The 16,886-nt window shown below is 41.0% G+C and overlaps 2 protein-coding genes across 3 annotated transcripts; both read left to right on the top strand.

Annotated features, from left to right (window-relative positions):
* Window positions 1-1,841: 1,841 nt before the first annotated feature.
* On the top strand, window positions 1,842-6,627 carry LOC306878533 (uncharacterized protein; the record flags this gene model as incomplete). Its single annotated transcript, XM_079430972.1, has 5 exons — window positions 1,842-1,869; window positions 1,959-2,119; window positions 5,312-5,404; window positions 5,663-5,824; window positions 6,454-6,627. 5 exons carry the CDS (start codon window positions 1,842-1,844, stop codon window positions 6,625-6,627), a joined length of 618 nt encoding a protein of 205 aa, XP_079287098.1.
* Window positions 6,628-8,763: 2,136 nt separating this feature from the next.
* Window positions 8,764-16,728, top strand: LOC306877486 (uncharacterized protein). 2 transcript variants are annotated; one of them, XM_079429256.1, is made up of 7 exons: window positions 8,764-9,069; window positions 10,468-11,025; window positions 11,188-11,260; window positions 11,743-12,834; window positions 12,917-13,259; window positions 13,515-13,669; window positions 14,155-16,728. In XM_079429256.1, the coding sequence occupies exons 2-7, from the start codon at window positions 10,652-10,654 to the stop codon at window positions 15,970-15,972; spliced, it is 3,855 nt and encodes a 1,284-aa protein (XP_079285382.1). In that variant the 5' UTR covers window positions 8,764-9,069; window positions 10,468-10,651; the 3' UTR covers window positions 15,973-16,728. The 2 variants fall into 2 exon arrangements, with proteins under 2 accessions (XP_079285382.1, XP_079285381.1); XM_079429255.1 differs by having other exon boundaries at window positions 10,435-11,025.
* Window positions 16,729-16,886: the final 158 nt, after the last annotated feature.

Genomic DNA, 16,886 nt, shown 5'->3' with positions numbered 1-16,886 from the left:
GCTATTAATGCAGCATGTGTATTTAAGGTTGCATTAACCCCTCAACCATACTTTCGCTCTCTGTCTGGAAACTCCTCTCTGCTTCTGCTGCAACACTGTGCTATGCTTTATTGCATGTGACTCCGTATTTCCAGTGCCGTGCACTGGTTTCTGTATATGCTAAATTAACCTTCCCCCTCTCCCTCTCCCTCTAACTCTGCCTGTCTCTCTCTTTCACTCTTGAAGTCTTAGTGCTAATGTTCTGCAAGTTCCCTAACTGTTACTATGCAACACTTACAGGCCTTACTATGCTACACCTTTCTCTTTTATTCCTTCTCTCATTCTTTCCTTTACCCTGGAGAGAAAGAAGGGAGGCGTCAGAGAACGAAAAGAGTGGAAATAGGGTGGAAATAACAGACTGCTGTCTCAGGAGCGAAGTTTAAATATGCGCAATGCATCAGATCCCTTTACATTACATTATGCAAATAAAGTGTTTATTTACTCCTAATATAACGGGGCTGAGAGAAAGACAGAACGGGAGAGTTATGAAACTCAGATTGACTGATATAAAATGAAACAATGGGCTTTTTAAACTTTTGCAGTGATAGAGGGAGAGAGGGGAAGAGATCTGCAGATGGAAAGATAAAGAGATGGACGATTTGATTGGCATAGATCGCGTAGCGGGATGGAGCAGAGGAAGAGAGATAGCAGGAGAGATAGACAGACCTACAGAAAATGATATTGCCTGAGGGGGAAAAAAATAAAAACAACAGAAACGTCTTTTTTTTCTCTTTCAAAAATGCTCAAAAGGAGACAGACAGTGCCGAGGGGTGGGAAGCGCGCGCTCTGGGGAGAAGGCGAGTGTGTGTGTGTGTGTGTGTGTGTTTGAGAGAGAGAGTGTTTTTATGAATGAAGTGGTGACTCAGGATGTGTCATACCCCCGTCTTTATAAAGGAAGTTTTAAACAAGCCTAAACATTTCACTTCGCGAAAAATTAGACTTACCCTCGCATCCTTCTCTCTCTCTCTGTCTCTCCCTTCATACACCTCTCTGACCCTCGCCGTGTATCTTTCCATCCTCACTCGCGTTTGTTAAAACCAAACAACTATTGGGGCTGGACAGAGTCAAGTTTTGTTACTTTTTTTTCTTGTTCTCGCTAATTTTGCACTTCTGTCATTCATTCATTTTCCTCCTCACCTCACGCTCTTCCTCTGTAAACTACTGTCGCGAGCCGTTCGAACTTTGGAGCACGTGACAACATCTGGAGCTTCATTTATTTATCAATTTCTACACTTTGTTTGTTTATCTATTTATTTATTTATTTCTCTGCGTATTTATTTGCAACGTATCTACTTTTTAAAACAAGGACTTGGACAAATATGAAATGTAAGTGTCACATTATTTATATATTCGCTGTTATTTTTTGTACGTAGGCTACATTAGTGACGACACCAGTTTGCTGTTTACAGGGTAGAGATTGACACTTGTTGCTGTAACCCTCGTAATTAAAACACTCTAACTCGTTTTATATGCCCAAACATAAACCTTCGAATTTATTAAGCATCCCTACTGATTTCTTGAACTGACAAGTTTATAAATGCGGGAATTTTTTGATGGAAACCTGTACGGGTTGTAAGTGGTAATATTGGGTAGAGTTAGTTTGACAGGATAACTGCTTGAGGCGCTCGCGGTTAGTTCATTAGAGAAGCATTTATCATGTCGACAGTAATAATGGATCAAGTGTTACTCGCTCAGGGCGCAGAGCAGCGTCAGCGGACCGCTTCTTCTTCTAGTGTGATGCAACATGTGTGATTTCCTTCTCCCAAAAAGATGAAAGATGTGTCCTCTGGCTGAAACTCACGATGTGCTTTGTGGACGTGTGGAAACACGGTCCCGTTTTAAGAGTGGCACGGGATCCTTGGGACGAACATAGGAGTGTTGTTTGTAGTTGTGCATCAATGCTTTTCTCTCCTCCGCAGTTCTGGGTGACTCCTCCTCATCGCTGCTCCTCTCGCTGCTGTTGGCTCAACTTCATCTGTTAGCATCTGCCTTCCCTGCCCACCCCCGGCGGATCCAGACTGACTTTGACAAGCTGACCAATCAGACCAGACACCTTCTGAAGCTGACTCAGGATCTACTGGTGAGTTGATCTGGTGTGACACCAGGAAAGGAAGTTCACACTGTACTCAGAGATGCTGATGATGATCAGATCTTGATCTTGAGCCTCTGAACAGCTGGGCTGCAGTAATGCTCCTTGCAAAGATTTGTGGACAGGAATTGGCTTATCTCACGCGCTTTCGCTCGCACACAAACATACGCACACACCGCCGCTGATCTGCTTTTCATTCAGCTGGCTCATATTAGAGCTGAGATAGCAGATTGCGGTAGCTTTGAGTCCATGTGGGAGCAGATAAGGCTCATTACTGTAGCCTCTATCTGACTAAAAAAAACACAGATCCCTGGATTCAGGCCCAGCAGCAGGGCCGACATCCCAGACTGCATCAAAGCTCGCAATGTAACATTCGTAAACTTGCAGCTAATGAGCCTGAACCTACGGGATGGGGGGTAAACATGATCTGCATGGCTCAGAACGAGCCTTGTTCTCCTATCCCATGCTCAGACCATCTGAGAGCGAAATGCTGTGGGATTTACTTGGGGTTTTGTGGTTGCTATGTGATGGAGATCTGTACTTTGAGGGTCTTGAACCCACAGCGCACCCCTCACCTCTCCGAGGCCTCCCTTCCCTACCTCGGAAACATAAACAGATCGGTGTTCCCATGGTTACTTGGAAGTCCTGTTTACCAGCACAAGTGAAGCACGTGGCACTGAAAGGTGAAAAGTACAGTGCTGCCTTCTATGTAGTTCCACTGTAAATGAAAATGCTAACAGATGTATTGCTTAATGGCGTAGTACGAGCCGTAATCCTTCGTTGGAGTTGCTACTAATAGTTCACTCAAAAATGAAAATCCTGTCATCATTTACTCACCCTCATGTCATTCCAAACCTGCATGCCTTTTTTTCTTCTGTGGAACACAAAATTATATATTTTTTGCCTATACATTGAAAGTAAACTGGGCCAATGTTGTTTTGGACCCCATTGACTTTCATTGTATGGGTCAGTGTCATTGTTAACTAAAACTATTAAAAACAATCAAGAAAAATAAATAAATAAATAAATAAATAAATATTACATGAAAAATTAAACTAAATGAATTATTATTATTCTTCTTATTATTTTTTTTAAATGTTGCCTTGGCAAATAACTTAAATCAGTTTAAGTTGAAGTACTAAAATCTGATACTGAAATGAAACTGAAACTGGAAAAAAAATATTAACTTTTCAGATTTATAAAAGAAAAAAACATAGCCTACCTGTATCATAGCATATGAAACAAATGACTAGAAATTTAATTAAAATTAAAATGAAAACTGAAAATATAACATTTTAATTAAAACATAGATAAGGGCAAAAACATTTGAAACATTATTCAAAATATCTTTGCATGTGTGTGTGTTCCCCTGAATAAGTCTCATTTCTACCCCTTTAAGATGTCACTTGTTATATTTTTTTGCATGGTCTTTGATTCCCGTTGACATTGAGATTATTTGTATAAGGTTATGCTAACTCAAGCATATACTCATCCCAAACTAGACAGATTTTCCTTTGAGAACAGAGAAATCACCTGATCTGACCAGATGCCACCTCTTCCAGTCCTGTGCTTCAATTAGATACAATAACACTTGGTTGTGTGCGTGCGTGTTGTATATAAGGGTGTTTTGCGTCTGCCGCCTTGTGTATGTGCACCAGATGTTACAGCGGAGAACCCTATCAAAGACCCCACTGGTGACAAAAGGGCCCGACACACTTTGAAAAACGTTTTGTTAGTTTTTCAGTGACATGAAGCATTTATTTTGGTTTCTTTTCTTCTTGCATGGAGTTCCACTTTACAGGGGTCAAGCCTAGGAAAGAAAAATAGAATGGGAGTCGACGGAAAGTCCCCACAAGAAAGCTATAAAACCCGATGTGTGCGTGTACGTACAGAATGTGTTACTGTTACTTGTGTTAGGTGGTGAGAGTGTGTATACATACGATGTTTGTATGACCGTGTGTGCGTGCCGGTGAGAGTGTGCATGTTGTAAATAGTTGTGGTCTGTGTAGGTGTGGGGCTCCTTGTTTAGCTTTCGGTCTCCACAGCAAAGTGTCCTGATAAAAATCACTCCAATTTATCACATTCCCGTATTTGCATTCAGGAAGACAGGAGGAGGGAGGGCACAAGAATCAGTCGAGTGAGGTCATGATCCAAACGGAGAGGGTGTGGGGAAACGGGACTAGCAACCAAGGAGATAAAGAGATCAGAGAGTGCTCTGGATGAAAGACGCTCAACAAGGTTTGTGAGTGATGATAGTGCCACTAGGATGAAGAGTGATGAGGTATAGGATGGAGTGTGTCATCATTTGGCTGCTACCATGGAGCCTAGATAGAGAAATGGATGGATTCAGCTGAGGGAGCAGAAGTACACAAAAACAACAACAAATCAAGGAAAAAACAAATCATTCCAAACAGTGCAAGAATGGCGATGGAAAGCTGGCTTCAGCACGCTATTATGTTCGTCATGTTGACTTCTGATTGGTCTATGATGTTGTTTTCCTCTTCTGATGCGGCTTCAAAGACGCAAAGGGCACATTACACCTGTCACATTATCAGCACTCATTAGCGTTCACAAACAACCCTTTGGATGACTCGTAAACAGGCTCTGCTCCATTCACCTGGCAGCCACATTAGCAAGCTCGGATATTGTCTAAACACCGGCGAGAGCAAGTTAGGGTCACTCTTTGCCCCCCTTGAGATACACCTGAGTTCGTTTCTGTCTCCCTCTAGTGCCAGGTGAAGGCAGTGCATCCAGGCATGGACCGGCCCATCCGTCATGGCACCTTTTTTTAGTCCTGACCCTGGAGTTTCCCTGCAGCCCAGTGTTGTCTATTCCACTTCAAACTCCTTAGTCATTGCATATGTTGTTATTCTTCCTCTAGAAAACATCCTGTGGCTTCAGGTCATGAACTTTTATTGTCTGGGTTCAGAAGTTAAAGCCCGGGGAACTCTGGGTGACTGCTGTTCCCTGTAATTCTGCGGTGGTTCTGCTGGTGGAGGCCAGTCTTTCACTTGAGGGACAACTGTTACTCTGTTGTTTTGATTGTTGGGTTCAGAGTTGGGGATCTGGAAATTAGGTGTGACCAGAAGAAAATGTCATGACATTTTCATTATTTGTGTAACATGCTTCTTTTTTTTTCTTTTTCATTAATGCCTGTTCTGTCTTTCTGTCCATTCTTCTCAGAAAAACCCAGTGTTTGCCACAGAGATTGATCACCATAGGTTCAAGTCACTTCCAGCGATCAGCAACAGAGTCAGTGACCTCACCACTCTGGAGGTGTGTATGAGGACAAATAGGCTTTCATGCTGCCATTTATTTTCATTATGCACCTCATTTATCAGTACAGGGCCCCAGCCCTCTTAAGAGCAGGTCAATCGGTTGCACCGCAGATGGCACGGCCCTTTAATTGTACATCTGTCTGTTTGCTTGTCAAGTCAAGTCAATGTAGTTATTTGCCATGATATTATCATGATATTTTGTACTAAATTCTCTAAATAATTTTGTTTCTGGCTCTTTTCTTTTCCTCTCTTGCAGTTCAAGCCTACACTTTCTCAGCTCTATACGGACCTAAAGTCCTTTGAGCACCATTTTGAGTGGCTGAACAGAACAACACGCAAGCAGCAGCACAGCTCAGTACCAAAGCTGACAGACATGATCTCCCACATTAAGAGCCTCATACACTCCTTACAGCGTCAGGTACATGCTCACACACACACACACCTCTTAGCCAACAATATGTGCAACTGTCACAAGATTGGCTTATCCATTGTTTATGAAACCTATAAACTGTAGGTATATGTAATTTAACAGGTATTAAATACATAGAATGTTACAGAATAGAAGTTTGGGGTAATTTTTGGGGTCAGCACAACTGGTTTTAACATTGATAATAAGAAATGTTTCTTGTGCACCAAATCAGCATATTATAATGATTTCTGAAGGGTCATTGAAGACCGGAGTAATGGCTGCTGAAAAATCAGCTTTGCCATCACAGGAATAAATTACATTTTAATATACATTAAAAAAGAAAACAGAAAACTGTTATTTTAAATTGTAAAAACATTTCACAATATTACAGTTTTTCACATAAATGCAGCCCTGATGAGCCTAAGAGACTCAAAAACATTAAATAATCTCACTGAACCCAAACCTTTTGAATGGCTGTGTATAATAGAATATATTTAAAATATTCTATAATACGTATATAATAATATATTTGTATTAAAATACATAAATTCATTTAAGTCTTTAAGATGCATATGTACAGAGACAAGTTTTAGTTCAAATGGAAATATAATGCATTCATGATTTTTTTTTTATTTCAGATGACCCGAGCAGAGGCTCCCCGGATCCCTGTTCCCTCTCCCTCGCTCCCACCTAATCCCGCTTTTCACTGGGAGGTGGTTCAATCCTCTCAGGAACTCCTGCAACAGTTCAGACTCTTCTGTGACTGGGCCTCACGAGTGTTCCTTACCTTCAAAACCAGATTACCAGCATGAGGAACCTCAAAGGCATCACGCAAAAAACATCAGGCGGTAAACTGTCTCCTTTTTACACTACAGCAAAAATGGCCAGGACTCGATCATTATTACAGTCCAGGGATGGACTGTTCATAGGGAGCACCGGGACTTTTCCCAGTGGGTTGGGTCAACGTATGGGATAATAGTTTTGATATTGTCAGGCCGGAACATCTGAGTAACAGGAGGGTAGTTGAGCATTTCAACTTGTTCTCTCGTACCCATTCACAACCTACTCTTGTTCAGTCTCGTTCCACTGCTTAGCACTTCCAAATCATAAGAATGAGAGTAAATCTGTGCCTAATACAATTCTGCATTTTCAGGCATGCATAATTATAAATATTGCATATGGAACCAGGAAGACGACGATTGATTTGATCAAGTGAAATATAGTATCATATAATTATGATCTCTTAAAAGATGTGTTCCAGTCCCAAGGGGTAAATTGAGTCATATAAAGGCCATATTGGACATTTCAAAAATCCCTGAATACTATGTGTGATGCTGTGGTGGTGGATTATCTGTGGTGGGTTGTGATGGGCCGTGTACGTCCCAGACTGATTTGTTTTTAGTCCCAGTCCATCCCTGTTGTGGTCTGAAGCCTGATCAGTGAAGGAGTCTGATCTGAAAATAACAGTGCACTCCAGTCGACATCCTGCTTCTGACGCTCCATTTAACCTTAACCCTTCCTTTGCCTTTTCTTTTTTTTTTTTTATACAAATTCATTTTTCATAACTATTTGTTATTTATGTATTTATTTATTTATTGACTAGTTATTTATTTAATGATATTATTTATTTGATTTCTTGATAAACGTGTCAACATTCTTTCATTTGCAAATCAAGAAGTAAAATGTACTCTCTTTCTTATTTTATTCATCAGCTTCTCCTGTACCACACACAAAACCACATGTATGACAGTTCCATTTCATGTCTCTTATTAAACTGATTGTATTTTTATACAATTCAGTTTCTTTCTCACTGTTACCTAGGCTACAATACTCTGCCACTAGATGTAGCAATATTTTGGGAGTGTAATGTATGTCAGTGCTGAATGAGAGAGGACTAGCACTGATCTGAACTTTGCTTGTCTTTCTTTTTTGTTGTTGTTTTTATTTTTTGCACAGCATGTTGGGGTTTATCTTGTTTTTTATTGTTAGTTCTGTGATTCAGGAACACATTTTGATAAACCTTGTTTCAAGCAACATAAGAAAAAGACAACCTAAGCCTTAAAATACTATGAATTGTGATACTTTGGTACTGTAAAGCTGTACATACATGCTGCCGAATGTAAACTGATATACAATGAGTGTATACATATAATATTGTTTTCTATAATATATACGTCCAGTGCTCTATCAATGTGTTGCAATATCAACATCATTTTTCCTTTCCCTCCCTCTTTTTTAGGATTTTGATACAGTATTTACTATTTATTGATATGATTATTATTATTATGGTTATTATTAATTAAAATAATTGTTCAAATAATTTATTTTTTCGAATCAGGAGCAAGACTTCTGTTATGTTTTGTACTTTTATACTACTCACCACCAATCATCATCTCTGTTTAGGTTGCTTTCTATGTCTACATAGACTAAAAGTTGCTACATGTTTGTGCACTAAGTATGCAAAAATTGGCTGTGTTCAACTGTGTGCCTTCTGAGAGAGACAATAAAGGAATTTACATGTAAATTGTAGACATTTTGTTGTTATTGTCCATTGTCTAAAAGCAAAGACTATATGATTATGAATGCTACAATTAAAAACGAGGGATATACCTTTAAACTATTTGAGTAGGCCTGCATATTTTCTTACTGTGATAGGTATAAACGTACTGAGCAAGCGATGACGTAGGAGTTAAACTACATTACCCACAAGCACTTGCGCAGAGCCAAACCGGTACATAAAAGATCATTTATTTGTCTATAAAGCTGAATTGACACTTATCTAAGAAGAGATATTTGCATAATAAGATATTAGCTTTATGCCGTGTGGGTTATAAACAAAACCACCGGCAGTATATGCATAATTTAATAAAAAGTTCGTCACAGTATTTTTTCTTGACCAATGAGACGAGTCAACAGGGGACGAGAGCGGACCAATAGCCGACGACTTTACTGAGAGGCGGTCACAGACGGGCGACTGCTGGTTAGTTTGTGCTCTAGATTATTGTTAAGGTTGTGTGGACTATCACTGCGGAGTTCGGCCTTATATCATTAAATCAAAAACGGCTATTTCTCAGCAATGAACCAAGGGAATAACACATGCATAGAATAATGCACTTATTCCGACAAATATTGTGACGCTTGATGAACGAAGGCGAGGCTGGGATGGATTCGAGAAGGCCGACTCGAGACAGCGCAAATAATTCAACAAACAGCCGATAAAACGACCCACTGTCGATTTGTTTAGAAACTGAGGAGTGAGTACGCTTTGGCCACTTGAAGCCTTTTATCTCCATTTTGTGTTTAGTTTTTTTTTTTTTTTTTCATTTCCCTGGGACAAGAAGGCAGGAACACACGGATAGATAGCGGGCGAGGGAGGGGGAGTGAAGCAGGAGGAGGAGGAGGATCTTTAAAGGGGAACTCAAATGGTCTGTAAATCTAAAAATGTAATACTTGAAATGTATTAATGTTATCATGAACTATGTTTAAGGATTTGGTACTGATGGTCAGAGTAGGCTTTATAGTGTTTAGCACAAAAATATTTCGTACAGTACAAACCATGTTTGTCCTCGTTTACCTTGTGTAGTTGTATTCATAATTTTAAGTAAGAGGAAATGTCAAACAAGCTGATATTGACATTGCCTAATTTGTCTTGCTTCCATGAAAATAAAGGATTAATTCACCTAAAAATGAAAATTTGCTGAAGATTGACTAACCCTCAGGTTATCTGAAATTTAGATGAATTTGTGTCTTCAACATAGAAACCGATTTGGAGAAATTTGGCCTTACATCACTTGGTCACCAATGGATCCTTTGCAGTGAATGGGTGCCAGCGGAGTCCAAACAGCTGATAAAAACATCACAATAATCCACACCACTCCAGTGAAGCGAACAGCTGCATATTTGTAATAAATGCATCCATCATTAAGACGTTTTCAACTTCAAATCACTGCCTCCAGTTAAATATGATAATATCGCTTTCTGCAGTGAAAATGTTGTCTTGTCTGAGTCAGGAGAGAAATATGCACAGATCAAGCATTGTTTACAAGCGAAAACAGTCCAAAATAGTTCTAAACAAAAATTTGTTGGTAGATTTTGATGTGAGATGGCAACAGGGGATGGAATTTTTCACTGGAAGAAGCTTTATTATGGATAATGGACTGGTATTTTGTCCAGTTTTTAAAATGCCTTGATGTATTTGTTTCTTACAAACATGCAGCTTTTGCTTCACAAGACATTATTTGATGGACTGGAGTCATGTGGATTATTGCGATGTTTTTATAAGCTGTTTGAATTCTCATAAGTAATGTAATGCTAAATTTCTCCAAATCTGATCCATTGAAGAAACAAACCCATCTACATCTTGGACGAGTAAATTTACAGCAAATTTTCATTAATGGGTGATCTATCACTTTAACAAAACATATGAGAAACATTTTCATATGAGGAGCTGATATGCCTATTTATTTTTACATATGCGTTTGTGAATATTTATATGGTAGTTGCATCTTATTGTTTGCTGTCCCCAACATCTGAAAATAAATTTCCCCCTTTTTTTTAGTTGTAACACACCAGTTGACAATCACTGTTATATCTTAAATTGTTTTTATTTGTATTTGCAGGAATCATAAAAATGTTTAAATGTGTTATTACAGCTCTACCAGCTAATAAGGACAAGACAATAGAAGACATTTTGCCTCAGAAAAGATTCTCTTGCTGAAATCTGAGAGAACTGGGCCAAACTCTACTAAACATAAGCCATGGCTGCTGAAATTAGAGAAAAACTACAAAACGACTGAGATTCCTTCACTACAGCCCAATTTTTTCACACCAGTTGTGATGGCTAACACAGTTGCTACTCTGCTGGTTCAGACCGAACTCTTACCTTCTCAGACGCCCTCCTCCCTCTCACCCTTTCCTTCCCTCCTCCCCTCTGTAGAGGATGGAGAGGAGGATGGAGAGAAGGGAGAAGAAGAGGGCAAAGATTCAGGAACAGTAGGCCTCACAGGTGACATAGTGACATCATCAACACCCCCTGCAACGGTGGCCCAAAACCCAGAGCATCCATTCCAGTGTTTGGACTGTGGCAAGAGTTTTAAGTGGTCATCCAGATTGGCACATCATCAGAGAAGCCATAACAATGAGAGGCCATATCGCTGTAACCTTTGCCCTAAGGCATTTAAGGGCTCATCTGCCCTACTATACCACCAGAGGTGAGAGGTCAATTGATTCTACATATGGATTGAGATGCAGGGTCACACAGCATTCAATATTGTATAATTTATGAAGATGTGATTCCATGGTGACTGTTTTTATGTTGTTATTTTTTGTTCACCACAAGTTCCTCAATAAAATTTGTTTGCGTGTTGTTTAAGGTCTCATTCTGGAGAGAAGCCGTATAAGTGTGATGACTGTGGTAAAGCATTCAAACGCTCTTCTCTTCTACAGGTGAGCCAATCCCAGCTTTATGATCCAGATTCAGATTTCAGTGAGTCTTCATTTGAGTTCCAGCTCAAAATAAAATTAATCTATTATCAATGTGTTCATTGAAATAAAAGAGAATAGATAAATATATTTTTTATTTGACAGAGTAGGCATATTTAAAACTGTTTATTTAATTTAGCTGTCCAGTGGTGAACTGCACAATGGTGTTTTAAAAAAAATAATTACAAAAAAAAAAAAAATTCCCCCAATCTAGTTGCCTAATAAACCTGCTATAAGCCTTTTTGTGGAAACTGTAATATGATTCTTTGATTAATAGAAAGTTCAAAAGAACAGTGTTTATTTGAAATAAATTTGTAATAATGTCAAAGTCTTTATTGTCCCTTTTGATCCATTCAGTGTGGGCTTACTGGATAAAAATAGTAATTTCTTTCCAAAAAAAAATTATTTTTCTATTTACTTACTATAACAATGGTTTATCGATCCAGATACATCGAAGTGTGCATACAGGCCTTCGCACTTTCCAATGCTCCTACTGCCCTTTGACCTTCAAATGGAGCTCACACTACCAGTATCACCTCCGTCAGCACACCGGTGAATGTCCGTACCCATGCGACAGCTGCTCCAAAGCCTTCAAGAACTCTAGCAGCCTGCGTCGCCATAAGAATGTACACCTGGGCTTCAAGCCCTACGTCTGTGACGTCTGCAATAAAGCCTTCAGTCAGTCCACTAATTTGCGTCAGCACATGCGCATACACACAGGCGAACGTCCTTATGTCTGTGGGGATTGTGGGCGCAGCTTCACACATTCGTCCAACTTGGCACTGCATCGCATCTCTCACACAGAAGGAAAGGGGAAAAGTGCTGGGAAGGCTGGAGGGGCTGATTCAGGGTCAGCAGCTCGAGAGATGGAGGTGGTGCTGACGGAGGACTTGAACACTGTTGGGATGAGCATTTCTGAAATGGTTGGGCTCGTTGGTGGACAGGAAGGCGGGGTCGGACAGGTGTTCCTGTCTAACAATACGTCCTCTCCTGCTACTTCCGGTACAGCCAATCAGAGCATCCTGCCACAGCTGACGCTCACACCCACTTCCTCCACTGTCACAGGCTCAGAGCATATCCACATGAGTAAGAATGACACAGGTGCTGGTGTTTTGCTGTTTAGTTGTGGCAGCTGTAATGAGACATTTTCAACACAGAGTCACCTCGAGGAGCATCAGACTCTACATCTAGATAGCCTTGGCCCAGCAGGTGGTGGAGGGGTTGCTACAGAAAATAGCACAGAGGCTGAGGGAGGTGGAGTGTCACTGGTGGGGGCTACACCATTGTTGTCAGACTTTGAAGAGGTTGTTGAAACCACCACAGTTGCAGATAGTGGGCAAACGGCAGAATTACTTGGTCTAGATGCCGTTAGAAATGAGTCGGGGCAGGCACAGTATGATCTTCTGCAGACCTTTACTGCATCTGTGAATCAGATGCCCACTGAAACCGGTGTGCCAACTGCACAAGCTACAACAGAATGTGTCTACTGTGGGAAGAGTTTCAAAACCAGCAGCGGTCTGACCAGACATATGGCTCAGGTAAGACCAAGAAACTGTTCTGTTTTTTTCAGAGAATTTTAAGAACCAAACCTCCATTTCTCATTGTCTCTTTCTTTTTAAGGCCCATACTATTGCTCTATCCGAGTCACGTTCTCAGTTCAACTGCTCGGCATGTGATCGCTCCTTCCCTCTGCTCTCCTCTCTGCTCAACCACCAGCACTCCCACACTCCTGAACAGAGGCTGCTTGCTGAGGCAGAGGCTGAAGCAGAGATCGTCTGCCCCTCTCTCTCACTGCCCCTGTCCTCCTTAAAGAGAGATGGAGAAGATGGAGAGAGAGAGATCCATGTCAGTCTAATTGCTGTTACTGAGGAGGGAGAGAGACGAACTGTAAAGCCATCTGGCAAAGCATCAGGAAAGGGAGCTAGAAGAGGGGGAGGCAGCAAGACATCTTCCACAAATAACGGTAAGAGTGCTGCAGTGGATGCAAAATGATTAGTTTGGTTTATGTTCAAAATCTGGCATCTCTGATTGTAAGGTTTCATTATTCTTATTAATTATACTATGCTGGTACACTATGCTATTTATTTTAAAGATTTTGAAGACCTTACATTACCTTACATGGTATAATAAACACCCATTTGATACATGAGACATTTGCACACACAGTGTAACTCTCATATTCATCTCATGGCTGAATTTCTGTTTTCATTCCCTACAGAGAGGCCATATCGCTGCTCTGAATGTGGGAAGTCATTCAAAGGTTCATCAGGACTTAGGTACCACATGAGAGACCACACTGGGGAGAGACCGTATCGATGCACAGAGTGTGGCAAGAGTTTCAAAAGGTCTTCACTGCTCTCCATACACCAAAGGGTAAATAGAAGATCTTGCCAAATTTACATGTTTTGATTTGTTTTTGCATAACAGTAGTTTTAAAAACCTGATTCATTGCATTATTACATCAATGATGTAATGTATTAATTGAATGGTAGAATTTATTAATGGTAGTTTATTTGTTTTTTTAAATAATATTTCTGGGTTGATCCAGTTCATAAGTTCAGCTCACTGACTCTGATTTGTTGACAGCAGTTAACAACACTAAAGGAAAGCTTACCATTGACGTGTATTTCAGTTTGTATCTCGCACAAAGCAATGTAGCACACAAGTCATAACAACTACAATACTACTTTTATTATGCTTTTATGGTGCTTTTATGCATGGAGAATGGCCCTGAGCAGCTTTGTTTATGAATGACAGAATTCTAATATTTGGAATTTTACCATTTTAATCCATAATTTTGTTCATGTTTTCCAAATTAGCTCTAAAAACATCTTGAAAATTGTTCTCAACCCATCTAGGTCCACACAGGTGTGCGGGCTTTTCAGTGCCCCTACTGTCCACTGACCTTTAAGTGGAGCTCACACTACCAGTACCATCTTCGCCAGCACACCGGTGAGCGGCCATATGTATGTCAGGAATGTGGCAAGTCTTTCAAGAACACCAGCTGTCTCCGTCGCCACAGTCAGCTCCATTCTGGCCTACGTCCACATGCTTGCTCTGTGTGTGGTAAGGCTTTCTCTCAAACCTCCAACCTCAAACAGCACGAACGGACACACTCTGGAGAAAGGCCCTTTCAGTGCTCCCAGTGTCACAAGAGCTTCACCCACTCATCCAATCTGCAGCTGCACCTACGCACACACTCCTCGCGCAAGGACTTCAAGTGCCAACACTGCGGAAAAGAGTTTGTCATGCTCTCCTACCTGCAGAGGCACTTGAGAACTCACAGTTCTGGGGGTGCAGTAGTGTGTACGAAGGAAGCAGGAAAGGTGGCTAAAGGTAGTGGGGCTTCAGAGACAACAACGCTAAATTTAAACCTGAATTTACCTGGAGGGCTTACCTCCTTGTTTCCCACTGATGGCAATTCCACATTGATTCTTTCACCCCCAAATCTTGACATACCTCCAAACACATCCCAGAATTATTTTATGATCCAGACAACTTCAGGGTTGCAACTGATCCCACTATCCAATCCCATGCCAACACAGCCTGCCCCCCCTCCTCCACCCCCTCCACAGACACAGAATTTCCTGCTGCTTCAGTGCCAGTCCAACAATGGAAACCAGCCTAGTCTTATCCTGGTTCCCACAGCATCCAATACAAACATTCTTCCCACCCCTTCAGAACCACAGAGCCTCCCCTTGGTTCAGACCATTCCGGCAATGCCCCAAGTTCTAGCAGCACCCCAAACTCAAATCCAGCAATTTCAACCAGTTCAGACACAGCAGAGATTTATTTTGACTAATAATAGTGCTTCCCTCATTACTGCCCAGCCTCAAAGCACATCGACGATTGTTCGTCCAATTTTAGGCAGCCTCGGTCATAGCTGGAAAGGAGGAACCAGGCGTGGACGGAAGCCTAAAGCTGCTACCCAAACCCTCCCCACTACAGTTCAGACCACACCAGTTAAGCAACCGTTTATGTTATCACCTGCAACTTCCACATCAACCACAATATCCAGTGCCACTTCTGCTGTTTCTTCAAAAACAGAGTTCCCAGGGATTAATGCTGATGATCCACCGGCTGTGTCACCTGTTAGCACTAGTCAAGTACCTGGAAGCTCTTCGGTTCCTGCAGTTAGCATTATGTCAGTGACGCCGAACTCCACACTAATAAACCATTCCCCCATGTTGAGCAGTGTTCCTGAGAGTGTTCCAATCGACGAGAAAGCTATCGAAGAAATCTCAAGGGAGCACTTTGTTCTGTGCCTAAAGAAAGAAATGGAGAATGAAGGGCAAGGCAATGGGATGGAGGTGAAGGTGGAGATGGAGGGAGGGAATGATGCAGGGCGGTCTTATGTATTGCAGATTGAAGGTGAGGGCCAGCAAGAAGAGGGAGGGAATAGTGAGGGAGGAGAGAAGTCATATGTCCTCCGGTTTCAGACAGAGGGAGAATGCGAAGGAGATGCAGGAAAAGAGAAGACAGAAATGGTCTCTCTTAACTTACTCCAAGAGTGGACCGGACAGAGTGAGGGGCATGGAGCTTCAGATGCTGAGGGAATCTTCCAGTTAGAGGGGGGAGAAGGCATTGTTATAATTGAAGTTAGCACCAGTAGTTTGAGAGAGGGTGGAATAGAGGCAGCAGATGTAGGACATACTTTAGTGGAAGGAACTGAGTAAAAACAAACTAATGATGCACGAGAGGAAGTAATGTCAGAAGAGTCAAATCTTGTTGAGGCTGAGAGCATATCATCGTCAGAGATGGGACTGATTGGAACTTAGGGTTAAGTATGGAGAACTCTAATATTCAATCTGACTGGCTTTAACACATCACACCCAATGACACGGTTTCAAATGCAAAATGGCACATTTGTTTACCCCATATCCAAACTGGATTAATTTCAAGTAATGGTTCTGTTATTCTAAAGTGTTCCTTTTGGACTGTGATTAATGTTTTTTTAGACATTAGGAAGCTAACAACAACATTGTTACCACAGGACCTATGTTGAATCTTACATAAATCATTAGAGACCTTTTTGCACCGCACATAGACTCCTTAGAACACCACAGTGTCTTCTTCCTCAGCTGTTGTCCCACCACCCCCACCCCCAAGACTGCACTTGGTGGGGATAAGCATATTGCTTGTAGTTACAGTTGTTCACCTGGCCCCTACGGGGAGCTATTTCACAAACCACAATCACTGAATACAACCCAGCCAAAAAGCAGTGGTTTCTAAATGAAGGAAATCCCTGGTGCTCTTCCACATCCAGGGTGCACTGAAAAGAGAATTTATAAACTAATATGAACTATATTCAGCTATGCTGTCATGTTGACAGTGACTGTACAAAGTGAACTTTTGTAAATATGTCTACTCTTGTTTGTTTTCATTATTAATATTGGTACTAGATGACAATTACCAATAAAAATAGATCTGAATGTCAGTATTTGTGTTTGCCGTTTTATTATCTCTCGGAGCATAAAATATATTCATTTTACGTCATATGTAGGTACATTTGTGTTAAGATTTCATTTATACAGTTAATAATTTTATCTGAAATTGCTGCAAATCGTTTTACAGACAGAGATAAGCTATG

This window comes from Barbus barbus, assembly GCF_936440315.1.
Source record: "Barbus barbus genome assembly, chromosome: 12".
Lineage (NCBI taxonomy): Eukaryota > Metazoa > Chordata > Actinopteri > Cypriniformes > Cyprinidae > Barbus > Barbus barbus.
This window is presented reverse-complemented; position numbering and strand designations above follow the sequence as displayed.

Bases quoted from the DNA above. Each gene is read 5' to 3' on its own strand.
- LOC306877486 (XM_079429256.1), top strand. From the start codon at position 10,652: ATGGCTAACACAGTTGCTACTCTGCTGGTTCAGACCGAACTCTTACCT. The intron at 11,261-11,742 runs GTGAGCCAATCC...TTATCGATCCAG, and splicing joins AACGCTCTTCTCTTCTACAG to ATACATCGAAGTGTGCATAC. The intron at 13,670-14,154 runs GTAAATAGAAGA...CAACCCATCTAG, and splicing joins TGCTCTCCATACACCAAAGG to GTCCACACAGGTGTGCGGGC.